Source organism: Glycine soja, chromosome 12, assembly GCF_004193775.1.
Source record: "Glycine soja cultivar W05 chromosome 12, ASM419377v2, whole genome shotgun sequence".
Taxonomy (NCBI): Eukaryota; Viridiplantae; Streptophyta; class Magnoliopsida; order Fabales; family Fabaceae; genus Glycine; species Glycine soja.
Window position 1 is genome coordinate 31,349,535 of NC_041013.1, and position 22,271 is coordinate 31,371,805.

General features: G+C 36.9%; 1 protein-coding gene and 1 non-coding gene across 4 annotated transcripts; one reads left to right on the forward strand and one right to left on the reverse strand.

Annotated features, from left to right (window-relative positions):
• Positions 1 to 325: 325 nt before the first annotated feature.
• Positions 326 to 7,676, reverse strand: LOC114379782 (UBP1-associated protein 2C-like). 3 transcript variants are annotated; one of them, XM_028338502.1, is made up of 2 exons: positions 6,216 to 7,676; positions 326 to 752 (listed from the first exon to the last, which is right to left on the reverse strand). In XM_028338502.1, the coding sequence occupies exon 1, from the start codon at positions 7,531 to 7,533 to the stop codon at positions 6,220 to 6,222; it is 1,314 nt and encodes a 437-aa protein (XP_028194303.1). In that variant the 5' UTR covers positions 7,534 to 7,676; the 3' UTR covers positions 326 to 752; positions 6,216 to 6,219. The 3 variants fall into 3 exon arrangements, with proteins under 3 accessions (XP_028194303.1, XP_028194302.1, XP_028194301.1); XM_028338501.1 differs by lacking the exon at positions 326 to 752 and adding an exon at positions 1,269 to 1,875; XM_028338500.1 differs by lacking the exon at positions 326 to 752 and adding an exon at positions 3,042 to 3,376.
• Positions 7,677 to 15,735: 8,059 nt separating this feature from the next.
• On the forward strand, positions 15,736 to 15,842 carry LOC114380647. The gene has a single exon (XR_003659821.1). It is a non-coding gene; the product is annotated as a small nucleolar RNA R71 (small nucleolar RNA).
• Positions 15,843 to 22,271: the final 6,429 nt, after the last annotated feature.

The window sequence follows — 22,271 nt, forward strand, 5'->3', positions numbered from 1 at the left end:
TGCAAGTATTATTTATCTCAAGTATCTTCGAATTCACGAGTAAACTTTGACTTACTTTCCCAATTATCTTTAAGCTTTCACCATTTACATTGAGCAAATGTCAAAAATAAAACTCACGGACTATAACATCTTAATAAAATAAAATTAGTGTAGACACTCAAATATTTTGTCTAGGCTCATTGCATTCAATCACAATGATATTTTTTAATAAAATATATTGAAGAAATAGTATTTTAAATTAAACGTAACAGTTTCACTGGCAATTCAGAACAATTTTAACTATCCTGCTACCGAGTTTTAGTTTGTATCAACTGCCATTCGAAGAGAATAATAAAATTTAACCCGGTTTTATACAAAAGCAAGTTCAGCAAGTTTGCAAAGATTTGTAGTAGCGAGGCCTATCACAAGCTCAATCCTTCTTAATGTAAAGCATACAAGAGTAATTTACACGACCATACGTAACTTTTCCATCAAATCATCTTAATTTTATCATAATGTGGCTGTAATCTCTTATAAATTCTCTTCATATGGGGTAAAACATTTAAGTCGACACAAAACTGACTTCACTGTACAAGTCGACACATGCATAGAACAAGCGCAGCACCAAATTGGCGTAAGTCAGTGGAATCAGGTCCGTCATCTTGTTTTCAAAGGCCATCACTGTCAACACCCATTTCAGAAAGCTTCCAAGACCACAATCTCACTTCTGCCACTTTTTCTTACTTTAATTACTCGGATATGCTCCAACACATCTTAAGTTCACGTTCAACAAAACCAAGACGGAGTGGAAGAACATTTTACCAGAAATACAGCCAATGACAGTGATTAGTATAATAGTACTTATTTACTCTGATTTAGGTTCCGACTAAATATAGATAAAAATTCTGATCTGTAGCCAAATTAATAAAAACTAAAACATGATTTGCATAAGGGTTAAGATTAATATGGTTTAGACTATTTGTCAATTCAACGCAAATAATGCCGTTTAATAAGATGAAGTTATTGCAAATAATCAAGCCTCAGTATAATCTTGCAACAACTACAGAGAACATGAAATTTGACCGAAGTAAATCCAGCTTTATTCTCACGAAGGGTTAACAAAAAGTTAAATTTTATATAAAGAATCGATCAATAAGAAGCACAAGCTACATAAGAAGATTCGGTAAGCAAGCATCACCCAAAAGACTGAAATATTGCAGAAAATAATGATCCTAATATAGCCAAATTTAAAAAGAATATATAAAGCAGCTAAACATCAGACAAGTTCCACAAACGTGAAATTATGCTGCAGCTTAATTAGGAGAGAAGAAAGGGCATGGAAGCAAAAATAAATATCCAGATAACAAATTGTGGGACAAGTTCAGAGAAAACAAAAAAGAATCACTGAATAATCCATATCCAAGATCAAACTACTATAAAATTGAGTAAATATAATCTCAGATTTAGGAGAGCCTTGTTTCAGTATGAAATCAAGGGTCACAAGTTTGACTCTAGAATCAGTCTCTTGCAAATGCAAGTTAAGGCTGCCTATATTTGATCCATAATGGGTGCAACACTTGGATCATGTCAAGGCAAGAGTTTAAAAGCACCAGGTTGCCCTTTCAATTTCATCATCTCGTTAGATTTAAGAATGCATTTATTTTCAAACCCTAAACACTAAAAGGATTTGTGTACAATAAGCGGAAGGAAGCGAAGATGTTCATCAATCTCTCAAGCTTTCTTTATCGTTATAAACATAATGCTGGGCTCAAGTAAAGAGTGTTAGACACAGTATGTTTCTCATCCAGTCTCCACATTAGCAATCAACAATCTTATGCCAAAACACTGAAGATGATGCAAAGGCCTTCGTCATCAACCAGCAAAACAAACTAAACCCTATCAGATGGGAAATAACAGTATCAATTCATTGAAGTTTACAATTCCACAGCTATCTTTCACAAAATAGCCCCACATTAGGATCTTTACAACAAGGGTAAACTCATACAAGGTGGTTTGACTCGTGTTCAAGGTGAGACAGTGAAAAAGATAATGCACAATTTTCAAGGAACAAGAGGACTACAAATTAAATTAAAATTACGTACAGCCCAAGAACATTAACAATCCATGCTAGTGAATAGCCATCTGGTGAAACAACTTGCCACTCAGTGTAGACAATAAATTCATACAGCACAAGCCTGATAGAAATAAACAAAAATAACTAATTTTTGCTATCTTATGATAGTCATATTTGCTATTCCCACAAAAGAAAGGACTAGATATGGAATGATTATATGCAAGAAGATATTGGTTCAGTACCTATCAAAGAAAGGATGAGAGAAAAACAATGAAGGTTGTTTGCCACACCAAGAGGCCACTCGGGGAACAAGCTACGGCTTTTAGCTATGTAAAAAGGGGTAAAAGGAGACCAAGAAGGATATAGAAGAAATTATCAAAGGGAACCTTACAATAAATAAAAATTTGGCTTTTAACCAACTCCAATGACATCATGTGATCCATCTAATTGACCTTATCTAATGGGACAAGACTTAATTGTTATTGAAGAATATAAAATATTTATATATTACTGTGAAAACACCTATAATCTATAATAAAAAAATTAATATACTCGCATTTCACATTTCACAAACAATTGATCAACAAAGGGAGAAATCCCTAAATTTACCTTAAAAACTATTTTTTAGAGGAAAATATTTAACTAAAACTTGAGGTAGACTTAACTATAGCCTAAATCACACCTAATCTCATTAAAGTCATAATGTTTTTTAAAAGATTAATCTTGATATGTACCCAATAGGTGAGTATATCTTAAAAAATTGAAATACCCATATGTTTAAAAGGATATCACCAATTCCCTTCGTCAAAATGACACAAGGATTTATGCATAGCATTAAGTAGTAAAATGGTAATTATGACAAATTACTTTCTATCAGTGAAAAAAAACAAATCTTTGATTTACCACTACATTAGAAAATTATTAGATAATCACAGCATCTAAATCAACAGGATATAACAATCCATTAGAAAATATTGACACGCTAAACAAAACAACAACTTTGAACAACTTTTTGTTAATACTACCCATAGGAAAATGTTACTAAATACAAACTCAGCCAATAAAATTCACCATAGTCCAGGACTATATAATTAAAACAGGCTGTATCAGCCCAGATGATCCAGCTAAAAGTACAAAACTAGTCTATCGCAACAGCTTTAACTAGTAACATTCATATGAATCAAGGCTTAAAAGGGAGCAGATGAAGTCAAGAGGCTGTAAAAGTACAGTCTAACAAATACATTACACCAGAGCACATAGTCTGCAATTCACGCAATCACCAGAAGCACACAAAGCATCTGCGCCCAATAAGCGATGATACACCTGAATCAAACATCCATTCAACTCAATTCATCATTTTACAACCATCATTCAAAGAACATTATTGTAAAAGCATAGGCTTATTGACAAAAGAAAAATAAACAAATAGTTGCACACCCTTTCTTAAAACCCACATGAACAAACAGCCATTGTTTAGAGACAATTCACAAATAACCAGCAAAACAAATTTCAAGCAAGAAAAAAATGTCAAATTATGAAGGCAAAGTGAAAAAAAATACAAAACGAACATGAAATTAAATAGGAAACCAGCTGGGTAAGGCAAAAAAGTTGAGTGAGTAAGCAAATTGAGCAAGGCACAATTAAAGGTCAAAGAAGAAAATTACCAAATCACAAAGCCGCCACTCTCAAGTCAGCATCAATTAAATTCTATAAACTAGAAACCAAACAGACACAAACTAAATATTATATGCTTTATAAACACTATACAAGAGTTTTCATAAATCAGTACCAAAACACTAACGCCCAAGGTAAATCCAGATTTTATGGCTACAATTCTTACAAGTTGACAGAAAAAGTAAAAATAAGAGGCAGTTATCAAGGAAAAAGAATAAAAGTATGTTACCAGTTAATATAAATGAAACGAGAACAAACTGAAATCTTTTTTATCTAGATGGCTACTCTTACATTGTAATAAATGCCAAGACAATGCCAGATCTTTCTCTAATCAATAAACACATTCCATTGATGTTTATCAGTTCACACTCTTTAACCAAGCCAAATGACATTGTATGATCCATGTAGCCAACCTCACCTAGTGGAATAAGGTTTTGTTGTTAATGTTTATCAGTTCACATGCTTCACCTCAGGCCTCACAATGAAAAGATAAATATACAATTTCAAAAGTACCAATGATCATAGTTGTCGATAGCGGCGGGGCGAAGCGGAGCAGCACCCATCCGCGATGGACACGTGTGTAGCGGCGCGGTTTCGGGTCAAGGCTGGAGCGGCCGCTATCGCTGCGGAGCGGCGCGGGTTGCGGAGCAGTTTTTTGCGCCGCTACTTCGAAGTGAACCCTCCTTTTCCAGATGCCCACCGGGAAAATCAAGGTACCCACCACACAGCACAGCCACAACAAACAACACCAGGTTCGCAGCATCAGAAGGTAGATAGAGGAAAGGAAAAAAGAAAAAGAGAAGAAAAGAAAAGAGAAGAGCGAGAAATTAAATGAAAATGGAAAAGGGTGAATGAAGCAAAGGTGGCAGAAAAGAGGGGTCGGAGACAAAATGAGAAACCTTTTCTTTTCTTTTCCACAAAAAAAGCTTTGGCACAGAAGAAAGAGAGAGAGAGAGAGGAAGAATGAATGAATTGCTTATTATGATCTTGTGTCTGATGTTTTTCTTTTATCTTCTTCTTGTTCTGATCGCGTGTGTGTTGGTGTTAATTAATGTGTTATGGTGTGAGGAAAAGTGGTAAAAGGAGTGAAAGGGACGGGACTTGAATGTTCCAGAAAGAGACAATGCTTGCATCTGCACACCAACTATTTATATTTTATACCACGTCTTCCAAAATTATCCTGCCTTAACAATTATCTACCAACTACCATGTGTATACACTATACAGTAAATTCATGTTTTAATATACCATTAGGGGATTCAGCAAAAAAAAACATATATAATAATAATGTTAATAATTAAATAATATAGAAATGATATTAAATAAATATAATAATATCATAATTTTATAATATTAAAAACTTTATATATATATTATTAATTATTTAACATACGTTAAAATAGCGGTCATCCCGCTATCCGCTATCCCACTTTTAGAGCCGGCCGCTACGCCGGTATTGACAACTATGCCAATGATACCATACTATTATCAATAGTTAAGGTAATATTTGATTTAATAGAATGAATAAGCATCATAGTTATGAAATCCATCCATTGTAATTAGTTACTTAACACATTAACTGTTGTCGTTTTGGAAAAAAAGAATCTCATCTCTCAGACAATCCAAGTTATATGGCAACTAAGAGAGGCCAGTATCTTGACAAACTATCAACAAGACAAATGAAATAAAACCAGACTAACACATGAACAAGACAGTTAAAACATAATTCAAAATAAAATATAAATATAGAACAAACCAAAAGTTAGAAAGAAACTAACAAGATCAATTGAATTTCATGCTGGAAGGATTCAATTAATATGCAACTTATCAAAAGCTCACCAACTATAACCATTTATAACCAACTACAGTTGCATCAGAGAATCACAGCATTCATTTATCAGGTTTACAAAACCACAGATCAGCTATATGATCTCCAACAACAACACAAGCAATTTAGAATGTTCGTTTCAATTTAATAAATATTTTGTAATATCACAGCAAGAAGTCAACAAAAGGAGACAAGTAAAACATTACATAACCATTACCATTGAAAAAGAAAAACACATCATGGCAAGAAACCCAAAGATCAAGACAAAGGGAAAACATCCCATACATGTTTGGAAACTCCTTCAGCATGCACATATACAGTAAAAACAGCGCTACACAAGCAAACTATCCATGACATAAACAAGTGAGTCAAATTTTCTCTTTAAAGGGTAATAAACCTCATAGCGCCAAATCAACTTAATTCACAAATAAAACCAACAGCATACAAAGCAGCCCAACAACACTAAAAGCAAAACAAGAATAAATAGCACAGTCAAAGGAACAACACTACAGCCAGAAAAAACAGCACACACACAAAACAGATAAACACACTAACAACAACGCAGGGCAATCAAAACTTAATAGAAACAAAACACATGAACTACTTACACTTACACACAACCTACAAAAAGTTATCAATAACAAGAACATCCAAAATTACCTCTTCAGTAGTAAGGGGGCACGTTGGGATACATGGGCGGAACCCTAGGCACAGGTGAAGCCCCAGAAGGAGGGTGGTGCTGATTCTGGTACCCAGATGAAGCTGATAAACCATAGTGTCCACTATCCGGATAACCTCCACCACCAGCAGGCATTCCACCCGAGCCTGGCAATCTATACATAGAACCACCGCCAGCACCACCAAGCCCGCCGCCCCCAACACCTCCACCTCCTGCTCCCATCCCACCAGCACCAGCAAAGCCCGTTGATCCCGGCCCACCACCGTATCCACCATATGGCCCACCCATCCCACCACCATAGCCACCAGCACCTGCCATAGAACCTGGTACCGGATTCGACGAATTCAGAGGATGGTTATTATTGCCCATCGGTGGCTGCCCACCAAAACCACCATAAGAGCCCATCCCAACCGTAGGCCCGTAATGCCCGGGCCCACCATACTGCCCGGGCCCCGACCCCGACCCCGAATTCGGAGGTATCCCCATTCCTGCTCCCACACCATCCCCATGCCCGTGCTGAACATTCCCATGATGGGCCTGGCCCGAGTCCGGCCCGGACCGCTTCCCTTGCTTCCCATCAGTAATCGCCAACTTACAACTCAACTGCCTCCCTTCCACAGTCTTCATTGGATCTATCAACGCAGCCTTTGCCCCCTCTGGAGACTTGTAAACAAACAAAGCAAACCCTTTCGATTTTCCAGTCTGTTTATCAAACCCTAACGGTCCTTCTTCGATTTCACCGTAGACGGAGAAGTGTGCAAGAAGCTTGTCCGCGGGGAGGTCTGGCGGCACGTTGGCGACGTAGATCTTACGGAGAGCCACGTCGACGGCGTTGGCGTTCAACGCAGAGTTTCCGGCGGCGGCGAGCTGCGTGACGGTGACGCGGCCGTCGATGCGCTTGCTGGGCTCGCGGAGGGCGAGGAGCGCGCCGTCAACGTGGCGGAAGGTGACGAAGCCGTAGCCCTTAGACTTGCCGGTGGCCTTGTCGAGTATGACGACGGCCTCCTCGAGGTCGCCGTAGGTGGAGAAGAGGGAGCGGAGGCCGTCGGTGGTGGTGTCCCAGCCGAGGCCGCGGATGAAGAGCTTACGCTGGGAGACGTCGGGGTCTGAGACAGCGCGCACGGCTGCGAGGACGTCGGGGTGGCGCGCCACCGTGTCCTGGAGGATGTCGAGGAGCTGGTCAGTGGTGAAGCGCTCGATGAGCTTGCGGGCGTCGGAGGGGGAGAGCTTGAGGGGCTCGGAGGAGTCGTTGTTGATGAAGCCGTTCTCGTCGAGCTTGCGCTTCTTGGTCGGATCCATTGGGATTTGGAAGAGGTTGATGTTGATTATGGTGAAAAGGAAGGGGAGGAACGGTTAAACCCTAATAATCTAACTCTAATTTGGCCCTCTTCTCAGAAAGTGGAGACTGAGACTGAAAAGAGGGAAAAAGAACAAGATATTTGGGGTATATATACCCAATGTGGATGTTGGGCGTTTTTTATATTGATCCAGTAGGTATTGGAAGGGTTTGGGCTGTCCGGAAGGTGGACCGCAATGTTTTAAGCCTGGGTGTTTCTAGGTGCACCCAGCATTTTAAGCGAATGGGCGAAAATGCCCTTCACAAAATATAAATTTCCTCCCTCCACATTACTGGTCAGTGTGTCCGTCCAGCTCCTCCTTGCACCGCTTCCTTTTCTTCTTTGCGCCTTTGACCTGTTGGCTTCTTCTCTTCTTGAGCGTGAGCATTGGAGGACATCTCCGCTACTTGTTGGTTTATTTTCCGCGCATTGGCTGCTTCCGTTGAGACGTCTCCACCACTTTTGCCATTGAGGTAAGCTTCTCCTCCTTCGTTAATGGTTGCTGCAGGGTGGAGCATGGTGGTTGGTTCGTATAATGCATATGAATCAGGTGATCCATATGAGTTATATGAATCATCTGATCCGTATAACTCATAGAGATCATATGATCCGTATATTATTTTTTAATTAATTAAAAAATTGAAAAATAGTTAGTTTATTTGTAATTTTAAATATAAAAATTTAATATAGTTTTAAAAATAGTTATTGTTTGAAAAATTATGTTTTCAGTTATGTTTTTAAATGGTTAGTTTATTTGTTAGTTTTGTTTTAAAAAAAGGTATTAATTTTAATTGTAAATATATTAATTTTGTATTTGTTTACAAAAATTTTATTTGTATGAAATATAAATATTTTATTTTATTATTAGTTTGTAAATAGTTATTGTTTATTAGATAAATTAAAAGTATAGTTATTGTTTGCATTTTGACCAAAATATGTATGTATGTGGGAATTTTCATATTATGGTTAGAATTAGAGGTTTAGGGCGTGTCTTAGGAGTTATAGGTAGAGCCCTGGAGAGAGAGAGAGAGCATAATCATCATTCAGATGATATTCCCCAGCGGCGAAGGCCCACAGCATCCGCACGTAGGCAACGGGAAGCTGCTGTTGCTGAGGATGCTCCTCACGTGGATGACGCAACTGAAGATGTATTCCAACATGCTGAAGAAAATTGTTGATGATGCTTAGGGTTTTCCAGGTGGGCCGTGTGAGCCGTCAATGTTGATTGCCTATGGTGACCATGTTGCAGTCATTGTATGGAATGGAGAGGTATTTATGATTTTTAATAAATTATATTTGATAAGTATTTGTTATTATTGTTAAAATTGTTAAACTTATTTAAATTTTTTTCAGGAACGTCCTAAATTGAAGCTATCCTCCCATGGAAGGAAGGTTCAAAAATTTGGGAGGCCTGCTACTGAAATTGAAGGGCTGGTCACTGCCACAAGATTAAGTCCTTTAATCGCATGTTCATTGGACACTGGCAATCAGGGACTTATATCGGCTTTTGTGGAGAGGTGGCATAAGGAGACGAGCAGTTTTCATCTTCCAATAGGAGAGGTGACCATCACCCTCGATGATGTGACATCTCTTCTTCATCTTCCCATCATAGGTGAATTCCACATCTTCGAGACTCTTCATGTCGACGAAGTGGTCTTGATGTTGGTCGAGTTACTTGAAGTCTCTGGAGATGAAGCTAGAGCTGAGATAGTACAATGTCATGGGCATACGTATGCCTATCGTGGCTACGAGAGATTTATCAGAGTAAATGTGAGGTCGAACATTGGACTGTAACAGCTTGTGCTTATTTGTTGCATTTATTATGTTGCACTCTTTTTGCTAACAAGAGTGCAACACATGTTCATGTGGTGTTCTTGGACGCGTTCCAAGACTTGTCTTATCTTACTTATAATAAAGCAAATAAGTTATGCAAATACTCCTTCCTGCCTAAATCATGCTAAGATCCCACCTAAATTGCTTGCACATTATATTTCTAACATAATTTAGGTACATGAATATTTTGTTTCCAATCATATATTGTCCTATATTAATAGAGAAAAAGGGTTAAGGACTGACAATGTAATGTATAACTTTTTTTACGTTTAAAATAATTATTTTAAAGTAATTCAAACTCTGATTTATGATTAGATGACTATATAATTTTTTTACACTATCAATGTATAGGCATTAAACTCTATTAATTATTGTATTTTCATTCATTAATTTATGTTTTATTGTAATTGATGTTTTAGGGTGAATCTTATTTTATCTTATAATAATGCGAATAAGTTCTGCAACGGCTCCTTCCCACCTAAATTAAAATCATGCCTAAATGCATATTATTTTTCCAATGTAATTTAGGTACATGAATATTTTGTTTCCATTCATATATTGCCCTATATTAATTTCTGTGTTTTCATTCGTTAGTTAATAATGCTTTTATTGTAATTGATGTTTTTATTGTGAATCTTGTCTTACTTCTTATCTTACTTATAATAAAGTAAATCAGTTTTGCAACTACTCCTTCCTAAATAAATCATGCTAAAACCTGCTCAAATTGCATGCATATTATCTTTCCAACGTAATTTAGGTACATGAGTATTTTGTTTCCATTCATATACTGCCCTATATTAATTATTGCATTTTCAGTCATTAATTAATGCATTTATTTTAGTTGGCATTTTTAGAGTGAATTGTGGCATGCATGTAACTCCCAATCCCATGCTTATAACTCCTAATCCCATTCATAGATGGAAAATGCATGTGGGTGTTGAAGGGACTGAGATCGTGTAACTCCCAATCCCATGTGTATAACTCCTAATCCCATTCATAGATGGAAAACGCACGTGGGTGTCGAAGGGACTGAGATGGTGGCTCTTAAATGCTTAGACTCCATTGAAGAGAAGGTGAGTTGTGGTTATGGAAAGTTGATAAAGAATGTATTGGTAAGAGAGAGTATTGGTACATACTCCCTCTGGTCCTATATATTGGTCACTTTCAACCGAATCATCAAGACCAAGGAAGGGAAGTTAAGCCATTAAATATGTCTGAAAATAAAACAAGTTTCCAATTATACCCTAACATAATTACACATTCAACTAATTCCACTAATAACTAATTAAATGCTTAGGCTAAATTATCATCTCACATTCTCTCTCTTCCACGCCATTATTAATATTCACTCATTACTCTACTATCCCTATCAATGGATATGGACCAATAGCAACCTTTAATCTCAATATTTCTCTTCCACCGCCTCAATAAACAGCACACATCAGTGATCACTCCACTATCTCCATCAATGAATATGGACCAATAACAACTTTGAATCTCTCTTATAATGAAATCTTACCCAATGGCCATCAAGAATTAACAAGTCAAGGACCACTATTCTCTGCTATCAATCTCTTAATAATGGTTATGGTAATTAAACTAATTATTTAAAAAATTTCCTTCATTTTTTGGTGTGGGTTTTGTATCTTTAAATACCAAAGGTGAAGTTTGAAATTGATTTTAAGCTCACGCCATCAGAGAGGTATCCTACTCTTCATAAACACCATGAACAATGAGGGTGTGAACTTGGATTTCTACTTGAATGTAGTCCCAGAAACAAAGAACAAAAATGAAGGTCCATTATTGAATAGTGATGCCAATAATGTACAATCAAAATCCTCAAATTCTATTGATTTGAATATTGTATCCATGAGTGGTGATGGAGCAAATTCTCAACAACCCATCAGTGGTGAGGGAAATCAATCTCAGCTGTTGGACTTGAATGATCTTCCAAGCGTTGAAATGGACTTTGATATGAGTGTTGACAAGGAAGAAGATGGTATGGATGACGACACTAAAGATGCAAGCTTACACGGGGTAATGAGTGATGGCCAAGAGGAGGAAGCAAATGCAGAAACGAAATTTCCTATAAATGCAAATGATACATTAAACAAGCAACGAAGATTCTTATCAAATGAAGAGTGTAGGTCCATTTTTTGTCTTTTGTTAAATTCAGTTTATAATGGAAAGTTGAAGGAAGGTACAACAAAGAACATTGCCACATTGTACTGCGTTTCAAGAAGGGTCATACAACGTATATGGTGTCAACTTAGGGAAACCGGAGAAACATTGCACAAGAAGACCAAAATTTGTGGAAGGAAGAGGATTGGATTGGATATTGAAAGAATTCGTGAGATTCCTCTTTCAAAGTGGACTACTTTAAGGTCTCTATCACATGCATTGGAGATTAACAAAACATTACCCATTAGATTCCATAAGGATGGAATTATACAACGGCATTCAAATGAGATCAAGCCCTTTTTGAAAGATGAAAACATGAAGTCTCGCTTGCGATTTTGCTTATCCATGCTTGATAATCAAACCATTCCACATAATCCAATGTTTAAATCTATGCACAACATTGTATTCATTGATGAAAAATGGTTTTATATGACCAAGAACTCTATGAATTATTACTTGGCTGCTGGGGAGGAGGAGCCACATCGAACATGTAGAAGCAAGAATTTCATTTGCAAGGTTATGTTCTTATTGTTATGGCTAGACAAAGATTCAACTCTAACGGCAATGAGACTTTTGATGGCAAGATTGGTATTTTTCCATTTGTTACAAAGGAACCGGCAAAGAGAAGGAGTGCAAACAGAGATACAGGGACTATGGAAACAAAACCAATATCTTCAATAAATAAACAAGTAAGCAAACATTTTCTTATTCATCATGTGTTGTCTGCAATCAAAGCAAAATGGCCAATAGGGGATAGAGGAGAAACTATTTTCATACAACAAGACAATGCTCCATGTCACATTGATGAAGATGACAACGACTTCCATTAAGCTGCTAGTGAAGGCGGTTTTGACATTCGATTGGTTTCTCAACCCCCAAACTTGCTTGATTTTAATGTCTTAGATCTTGGCTTCTTTAATGCCATTCAGTCATTACAACACAAAGAGGCTCCTAAAACTATAGATGACCTCATCATGGCAATAGAAAAATCTTTCCTTGACTTCACAACATCGGAATCAAACAAGATATTTCTAACTTTGCAAGCTTGTATGATTGAAATTATGAAAGTTAGGGGTTCAAATAGGTATAAAATCCCCCATTGTAAGAAAGACATGCAATAAAGACAAGGAGGACTTCCTATGCAAGTAAATTGTGATCCATCTTTGGTCCAAGTAATGGTGGACTACTTAAGACATGTAGGTTGATTGAATGGAATCCACTATAAGACTTTTTTTACTAGACTTGTTTGGAAGAATTCCTCTTGTTTTTGAAACGTTGTAACTTGGTTATGCTCGTAGACTTTGTTTCTTTGCTGGTGGAAATTGTAATGTAGCCACTTAGTACTTTTAATTATGTTTGTTTAGTTATGCTTTGTTCTTTCTCTAATACTTCTAGTTTTTGTTCTTAATTTACTATGTAGTGTTCTTTGTCCTTATACCTAGTAGCTTTTGTTGTTCCCCATTTTTTTTTGTCATCCCCATTAGGTTCCTAGTCACAAAAATTACCATGGCCATATTTTGGTCCTTCCCATAAGGTTACTAGCCACATAAACATGTTGACAACGATTTTACTAGTCATCTCATTTTCTGTTCAATATAATGTATTACTAGCCTATATATTTAGACAAGCTTTCTTATTGGACCAAAATAGAATGCTACATCAAATGCAAAATATAAAAACTTTCCAATAGTCACATAAAATAGAATGCCAAAAAGCGCATGCATGGGATTATGGAGAAATAGAACAAATTAAACTAGATTAATATGTTACTAACAAGTTCACATCAAAAAGATATTCTTAAGCCACTAGCATTGAAACATGGATGGATGAACCTAATAAAGAACCAACAAAATCTCTCCACAATGGCATTAGTAATAATAAGGAAAATATATTTTTAGCAGTGCTCACTCAACAAGTTTTTTTTTCTCTTCCTTAGTATCATCCTCACACTCTTCCTCTGGGAACTTGTTAAGATCGAATAAGAGCACTTCGTTACTAACCAATGATGATGCACTTGAAGATGACGTCGCACTCGAACCTTCAATCATTTTCGCTGCACTTGAAGACGACGCCACACTTGAACCTTCAACCATTTTTGCTGCACTTGAAGATGACGGCGCATTTGAACTTAATCATTTTCGGAAATAGCATATTCTAGTTCACCTCCTCCTCTTGTAACTGGTTCAAGTAGAAGGGGAGGACATGTTCAGACTCTAGCGAGTCTTCCACAACCATTCCAAGCAAATCTTCATAACATTGAGACTCTTGTTCAGTGTCTGAGTCCTCAACAACCAATGCCAACAAATCCTTATGGCTTACAATGGGTTCCTTGCCTTTCTCCATGGAGAGAAAAATGTTCTAATTTCAATTGAGAAAGAAAACAAAAGACATAGGTAATATGAGAAAGAAGGTAATATGAGAGACAGAAATAGAATGGAGTATTTGAAGAGGTACTCACATTTTCATTAATTACATGGAGAGAGAAGAGTGGGTGGATGGTGCATGGAAAATAGGCTTCCCTAATAATGAAGTGTTGTGAATAGTATAAAGGACATAATTGGAAAATCATTATTAATAGGTTAGTTGGTGACTTATAAATAGGACCAAGTATTCCTTCTTGAATGTGACCAATATATAGGACCGAAGGGAGTAGAACATGACCATAGGAATCATATAAATCACCTCGGACTTCACAATATCAAAAAACAGAACATCTACTCCCTGATCAAACAACGTGAGTTACGAAGGAGAAATTTAATAGCCTCTATGAATGGGATTGGAAGTTATACGCATGCCACAATTTACTCTAAAAACGCCAATTACAATAAACACATTAGTTATTCAATGAAAACATAGTAATTAATATAAGCTCTGCTAAGCGGTTTCTCCTTCTCTGCAAGTGGTTTGAATAGCTCGGGCTCCAACAAAGATCCCCCTGCAAGAGGGGGAGGAGTATCATCTAAACGTGTTTCCTTTAAAGACATGGACATGCCCCTCGATGGCAAAGATTGATTTGTTTCAAGAAAGCCTAGCCAAGATTGAGTACGGGGAAGGTAATTGATCAAGGCCGTACCCAAAGAGGCATATGTTGAAAATTGCTCTTGGAGGGAATGGAAGAGGGATATGTTGCTTCTCTTTAGATTCACCTGTATAGAAATTGTTAGGTAACTTACTCTTTAAATTTTTGTCATCATCTTTTTCTGGAGTAGAGTGAGGTTGGGCAAGTTCATTGGCGGATGAGGAAGATGCTACTGGTTGAGGTCCTTGACATTGCTTTCCTGACCTCAATGTAATGGCGCTCACATTTTTGGGATTTTGGACAGATTGAGAAGGTAATCTATCAGAATTCTGGGACTGTTGTTGATTTAACTGCGTAGCCAACTGTCCCATCTGATTAGTTAAGCTGTGAATGGAGGCTCTGGTCTCTTGCTGAAACTGCATGTTTTGCATAGTCATTTGCCTCACAAGATCTTCAAGGGAAGGTTGCGGAGGGGCCTCAACTGTTTGTTATTTCTGGGGCTGTTGTTGCTGTTGCTGCTGGATTGGTGGAGGAACGTATGGTCTGCTTGGGCCAGCAGCATTTTGAAAATAAGTCTGTTGTTGTTGCTGTTGCTGTTGTGAAGGATTCGACCATCTAAGGTTGGGATGATTCCTCCATCCGGGATTGTACCTGTTGTTGGAGAGGTCATAATTATTCTGTTGTGGCTGATTTTGCTGTTGAGGTTGAGGAGGTCTGTTGTGGATGTTTGCAGCATAAGCTTCAGGCTATTCAATTGCTTCAGATTGTTGCACAGAAGGGCAAAGGTCTGTGTGGTGGTTGGCAGAGGAGCATAAACCACATAGTCTGGCGACAGGTGCAGATTTTTGATTCATGGCCAGTTGGGTTACCAGGTTAACCATGGCATCTAGTTTACCTTCAAGCTTCTTAGTCTCACCTGATGAATTCGTGGCTACTTCATGCACTCCTCTAATGACAATAGCATCACTTCTAGCACTAAATTGTTGGGAGTTTGAAGCCATCTTCTCAATTAAATTTTTGGCTTCAGCAGGGGTCATGTCTCCAAGGGCTCCACCACTGGCAGCATCTATCATACTTCTCTCCATGTTGCTGAGTCCTTCATAAAAATATTGGAGAAGAAGCTGCTCTGAAATCTGGTGGTGAGGGCAACTGGCACATAATTTTTTAAATCTCTCCTAGTATTCATATAGGCTCTCTCCACTGAGTTGTCTAATACCTAAAATATCCTTTCTTATGGTCGTGGTCCTGGAAGCAGGAGAAATTTTTTCTAAGAATACTCTCTTGAGGTCATCCCAGCTCGTGATGGACCTTGGAGCAATGTAATATAGCCAGTCCTTTGCCACTCCCTCTAAAGAATGAGGAAAGGCCTTTAGAAATATGTGATCCTCCTGGACATCTGGTGGTTTCATGGTGGAGCAGACAATATGGAATTCTTTCAGATGCTTTGTGGGTCTTCACCTGCAAGGCCATGAAACTTTGGAAGTGATCGAGGCCGTACCCGAATCAAATAAACATGAAAATGCAGTAACTAGGAAGTGATCCTAGGTCGTTTCCCAACGAGCAATGATAAACCAAATGTTCATAATACACTTGCAGTAACAATTACGATTGGGGGAGTTTGTTTGTTTTGTGATTTAAAGAACATAACAAGTAAACTGGAATACGAAACTAATAATATTAAAAACGAGTTGTTTCCTCTAATTCAGAAGCCATTCTCTTGTCCTATGTTATGGAGAATTCGTCCCTAACAGTTAACAACTTAATCCAACCCTATTTCAATTTACTAAGCGAAAATCAACTTAAGGTTGTCAATATGTGATTAGGGAACACATACACCAGTTAACCCTGCGTCCATTAAGCATGAATGCAAGTTAGGCTCAGAGGCAATTAATCGAACATGAAGCGTGCACAGATTAATATTAACGAATGTGGGTTAACTGGTGAAGGGAAAACTGCCAGGAAGCCACATTATAAACAAAACCTCGAAGAGAGCTGAGCTTCGTCCTCAAAAGGAAACAACACCAGAATATTTAGCCTTCCATAGATTCAAACAGAAAACGTAAATGAAACTAAAAGCAGAAATGTAAATGAAACAGAAACGTAAATGGAAGCAGAAGAAGAAACAAGAACGCAATTGTAATTAGAAGCAGAAAATGGAAAATTGCATTACGTGAACAGTAACATTAGAACATAAAAACGTAAAACCCTAAACAATGCTCTGAATATTGAATAGCCTAACAGAATAGCCTGGCACGAATCCCAAGGCTACTATTTAAAAAGAGTCACTTAAAGTAACTGGGCCCTATTACATTATTCTGGCCCAAAACGAAATAAACTCTTAACCACATAAAATAAAATTGCAATCTCCTAATTAGAAATTAACTAAAGTAAGCGCTACTTTATTTGCCCTCTTCAAGTCCACAACCAAAATCCGGATTAAGTCAATGTTTCATTAATTCCTGAAATTAGATTAAAGACATCAAATTAGCTGAATGAGCCCAAATAATAAAACTGCCTAATTAATTTGACAATTAAGACTAATCAGTAATTAAAATGGTGCAAAAAGGGTTTAAGAAATAGAAGAAAATGATGGCACATCAGGAAGCAAATGGATCAGTCCAGTTTTAAGAACATATGAGACATCTTCATCAGGGTATTGGATGCACAAGCTTTCGCAGGTGAAATCAGGTGCAACCATTTCCCTTAGAGTCCTCTCACGGGGTGGAGGTTGTGTCATATTCTCAGAATGTACAAAATCAGAATGTTCAAAATTATAATGCTCAAAATCACCAATATCAGAATGCTCTGGATGCTCAAAAGGTACTAAATGATGTCTAACTAATCTATGAAATGTCCTATCTATCTCAGGATCAAAGGGTTGTAAGTCAGATGAATTTCCTCTAGTCATACACTAAATTCAGCATGCACAACTAGTTGTCTTCTTATGCAAGTGACAGTGTAGGTTTGAACTACAGCTATCATTAAATGATATCTAAATGACTTCAAATTTTGTGAGCAACCTTAAAAAATGATGAGAAGATAGCACAAAAATTTTCAAATGAAAATTCGAAGTCTAACTATATAGGCTAAAAATGATAAGTTAAGAAAAATAAGAGAATAATACTTGAAAAATAAAAAACTTTTGACAGAATCACTTTTTTTTGGATGATGAAGACCTCAGTCAGCCTATGGCAGGTTGAATGGTGTAAGAAATTTTTTTCTACCCCAAATACATATATAATAATTGCAATTCTTATAACCGGAGCAAAAGTTATGGTCGTTTGAAGTTTTGACAAAAATCAAATTTGCTACTTTTTGGAACTTTCAAATTTGACCAAACTAAAGGCTCTAGCTATTTTTCCCACAAAATATAGATTAGAAGAAGTTACCACAAAAAATTCAGCCAAAAATAACAACTCTAGCTACTAAAACAAAAAATCCCAAATAATTCAGCAAGGGTGGTCGCTAAAATCCGTCGCTACATGATTTCCACTACTACTCTGTTTTGCCGTAAGCAAAGGTGGTCACTAAATCCGTCGCAAAACACTATTCACAGCAAAACACCAAAAACTGAAACAGGGGAAGCGCTTAACAGAAAAACTAAAATAGAACACACACTAAACAAAATACTAAGACACTAAACAACACTAACAATTAAGCATAAAACACGAAAGATTTAAACACTAACACGAAACTAGCTATTATGAACCTTTGGACACTGCTCCTTGGCAACGGCGCCAAATTTGATCGAGGCCGTACCTGAATCAAATAAACATTAAATTGTAGTAACTAGGAAGTGATCATAGGTCGTTTCCCAACGAGTAATGATAAACCAAATGTTCATGACAGATAGTAGGAAATAGTAACAAATTGGGGGGGGGGGTTGTTTGCTTTTGTAAAATAAACAACGAGTAAAATTGAATTAGAAATTATCAAAATTAAAATACGTTGCTTCCCCTTAATTCACAAGCAAGTCTCTTATCCTAGGTTGCGATAATTTATCCTTTATCAGTTCAATCACTTAATCCAACCCTAAATTAAATTACTAAGCGAAATTTAACATAAAGCATTCATTATGTGATTAAGCATAACACACACCAATTACTCATAAATGATCATTAAGCATGAACGTAAATTAAGCGCAGAGACAATTAATCAAGCACTAAGCATGCATGAATTAATAGCAACAAATTCAGAGTAATTAGTGAAGAGGAAAAACTGAACGGAATTCAACAATAATAATAGAACCTCAAAGAGAATTGTGCTTGATCCTCAAGAGAAAACAACGCTGCGGACTTAGCCTTCCATTAATCAAATAGAGAACGAAATTTTATTGATAAAACTAAAAGTCTGAACTGGAATTGTAAAAAACGAAAATAAAAGAGAAAGAGAAGAGAGACTAAAACTAAACACGAAAAATAGAAGAGAGAGAGGAGAGAGAGAGAGAGAGCTAAACTAGAACCTTGGTGCTGCTATATAGTTTTTCAGCTCCAAAGCTTACAAATCTCTTTTAAATCCAAGCCCATAAATAAATTAAATTCAAATCTAGATAAGATAAGATAAGATAAGATCTAGATTAAATAATATCTAGATGAGATCAAATCTAAATAATATCTAGATAAGATAAGATCTAATTTTGTAGAATAAAATAGTCTGCCCTCTTCAATTCCAAGCCCAATGCTTCATTAATTCCTGAAATTAGATTAAAAACATCAAATTTGCTTAATTGGCCCAAATAATAAAACTGCCTAATTAATTTGACAATTAAGATTAATTAGTACTTAAAATGGTGCAAAAAGGGTTAAGAAATAGGAGAAAATAATGGCACATCAGAACCCCCCATACTTAGCCTTTTGTAATCCTGGGCAAAATGAAATAAAGAACAAAATCCAAGGATATCAAAGAGAGACAGACAAAACATTTACATATTTCTCAATGAACATCAAGGAATAAAAGGAATGTGTAACATCTAACATGAAGAGATTCAAAGAGCCAAGACATTCGTGAAAATCATCCAAGCAACCCAATCATGGCAAAATAGTTAATCAGCTCAAGAATGAAAAATGATTAAGCCTCACAAGATATACACTCTATCTCTCAAGTGTCTAGGCTACTGTTTACTCTCGAAGCACCCATGAAAACAAACACCACATAGACTTGGCAAAATTCTAAAATTGACAACAACTTGACAAACACATGCACATGAGGATCAAAAGGCCTTTAAAGGTTGTAATGGGGCCAAGGACAAGGTAGGGAAGAAAAATATGGAATAAGTAGCTAAATCCCAAAGGAATAGAGGAGCAATGGGGAATAAGTGGAAATTAAGCACAAGTAGTAAACCCAAACCCTCTAATATCAACAAAATCAACCAAGGCTCCCAAATCAAGTTTTCATATCAAGACCTTATTTATTCAACTTCACTTCTTTTCTTCTTTTTTTTTGAATAGTACGAAATTGCAGAATTTGCAACAATTGAATTTTTTTTTATTTTGATTGAACAGTACGAAATTGAAGATTAAAGAAAGAACTAGGCAATATATATATACATCAAGCATGACCAAAATAAAACATTAAGCATGACCAAAAATCATATCTTCCAATGAAACATACCCCCCCACACTTAATCCCAGCTTATTCCCAAAACAATTCTAAAGCTCCAAAATTCCTTAAGGGTAAGGTGATATCATGGTTTTTCACTTAAGGCTTGTAATGAGCTTCAAAACAAAGAAAGGGGAAAATAGGCTCAAAGGGGCTATCAAAGGAATTAATTCAAGGTAAGTCCATTTGGCTAGAAGCTTATAAGAACGAAATTGCCTAAATCATTTCCAAATATGCATGTGAATTAGGAAGCATCAACAAGAATCAAGCCAAGGCTATTGTGCAAGCAATCAATGGGGAAAAACACACCAAAAGATTATGATGATGGATGTAACACCCTGATATATATATATATATATATATATATATATATATATATATATATTATTAGTAATTATGTTTGATGTTTGATTATTTGTTGCGTTATTTTCATCCGTAATTATTTTTAAGGAAGTTAATTTAGTTAATAGAGGGGTGTGGATAGATAAGGATCTAACTTCTCAAAGAAGCCTCTTGAGAAAGCTTCTCAAAGAAGCCACGAGGAAGCTTCTTAATGAAGCTTCTAGAGAAAGCTACATGAAACTGCCTCGGTAAAAATGCTGCCTAGCCTTCGTTAACCGTTGGATCTTCTCGAAATTTGGTTTGCAACTTTACAAGACATTTTTCCATGATCTAACCGTTGGGATCGTTGAGAAGATGTCTGGAGTGTGCTAGAAGCCTCTTAATGAAGCTTTTGGAGGAAGCCTCTTAATGAAGCTTCTAGAGAAAACTACATGAAGCTGCCTCGGTAAAAGCGCTGCCCAACCTTCGTTAACCGTTGGATCTTCTCGAAATTTGGTTTGAAACTTTACAAGACAATCTTCCATGATCTGACCGTTGGGATCTTTGAGAAGATGTCTGGTGTGTGCTAGAAGCTTCCGTTCCCGAGAGCATATCTTATTTAAGCATTTCAGCCTTTGCTTTCTTGTAGCTTAGGAAAAACGTCATTTGTTCTTCTTTCTTTCTTCCACAGCCATTTCTAAAGTTCCAAGAACTTTCTCCATCAACCACAGCCACCATTAGCCACCACAAACCATCATTTTTCTCCATTGAAAACCCACACCGAGAGGAACCCTTCAACCGAAGCGGAATCTTCCAACTTGGCTTGCGGTTCTGGTAGAGAACGAAAACCCTAATCTGACCTTTCGTTTTCTTTCGAGGTAACCATGGTTCTATGCTTGTTTCTTGTTAGTTTCATTTTTTCTTTGCATCTTTTCTGACTTTGAAACCGTCATTGCATGTCTTATGCTTCCTTTGAAAAACCTTAGAGAAAGAGACTTTGTAAACGTTATCCTTTCATGAAATGCATGTTATTTTCGTAATCTACACTGAACCCCGGTGACATTGGCGTGGTCGGAATTTCCAAATGACCTTCCTTTGTAAAACCCGAAATGCTCTCAGCTCTTTCATGTAGTGATATGGGTGTTTGACCCATAGCACTGTTACTAGCTTTGTTTTCTGAAATCGATACTAAGTCTCCTTTGTTTTGGCATGGTAGAGGCTTGTGTGGAATCGACAAGCAAGGACAAAAAGGAATCTTCAAGTGACGTGACGAGGAATCCGCGGGGTAGCTCACGATAGGTGAGGGGAGTTTATTATAAAATTTACCGTTTTAACACCATAGTTAGGGTCAGGGAACCTAGCTGTGAGGATATCTGCCTGTCCCTGTTGCATGCTGATTTTTCTTTAAAAAAAAATACTTTTTAACTAATGGGATGCGATATATATATATATATATATATATTAATGAAATGAAACCAGCCTAGGACAAGGTCCAATATATTTTAATTGTTATCCAAACAAAACAGTGAGTCTGATGGACAGAAACATTCTTGACTCTCTGTTCTTAAACATCCACTTTCATGGCCTTGACATGAAAGAAGGATCAATCTCAGCAGCCTTAATTTATAGGATCCAGTACAAGGTCATGAATACTTGTGCATCTAGAGTCCTGTTAAAACCTCAAAAAGGAGAAACAACCTTGTTTATCACTGATATGACAAAGGCTAACGTGTCTCTCCCGAGAAAAA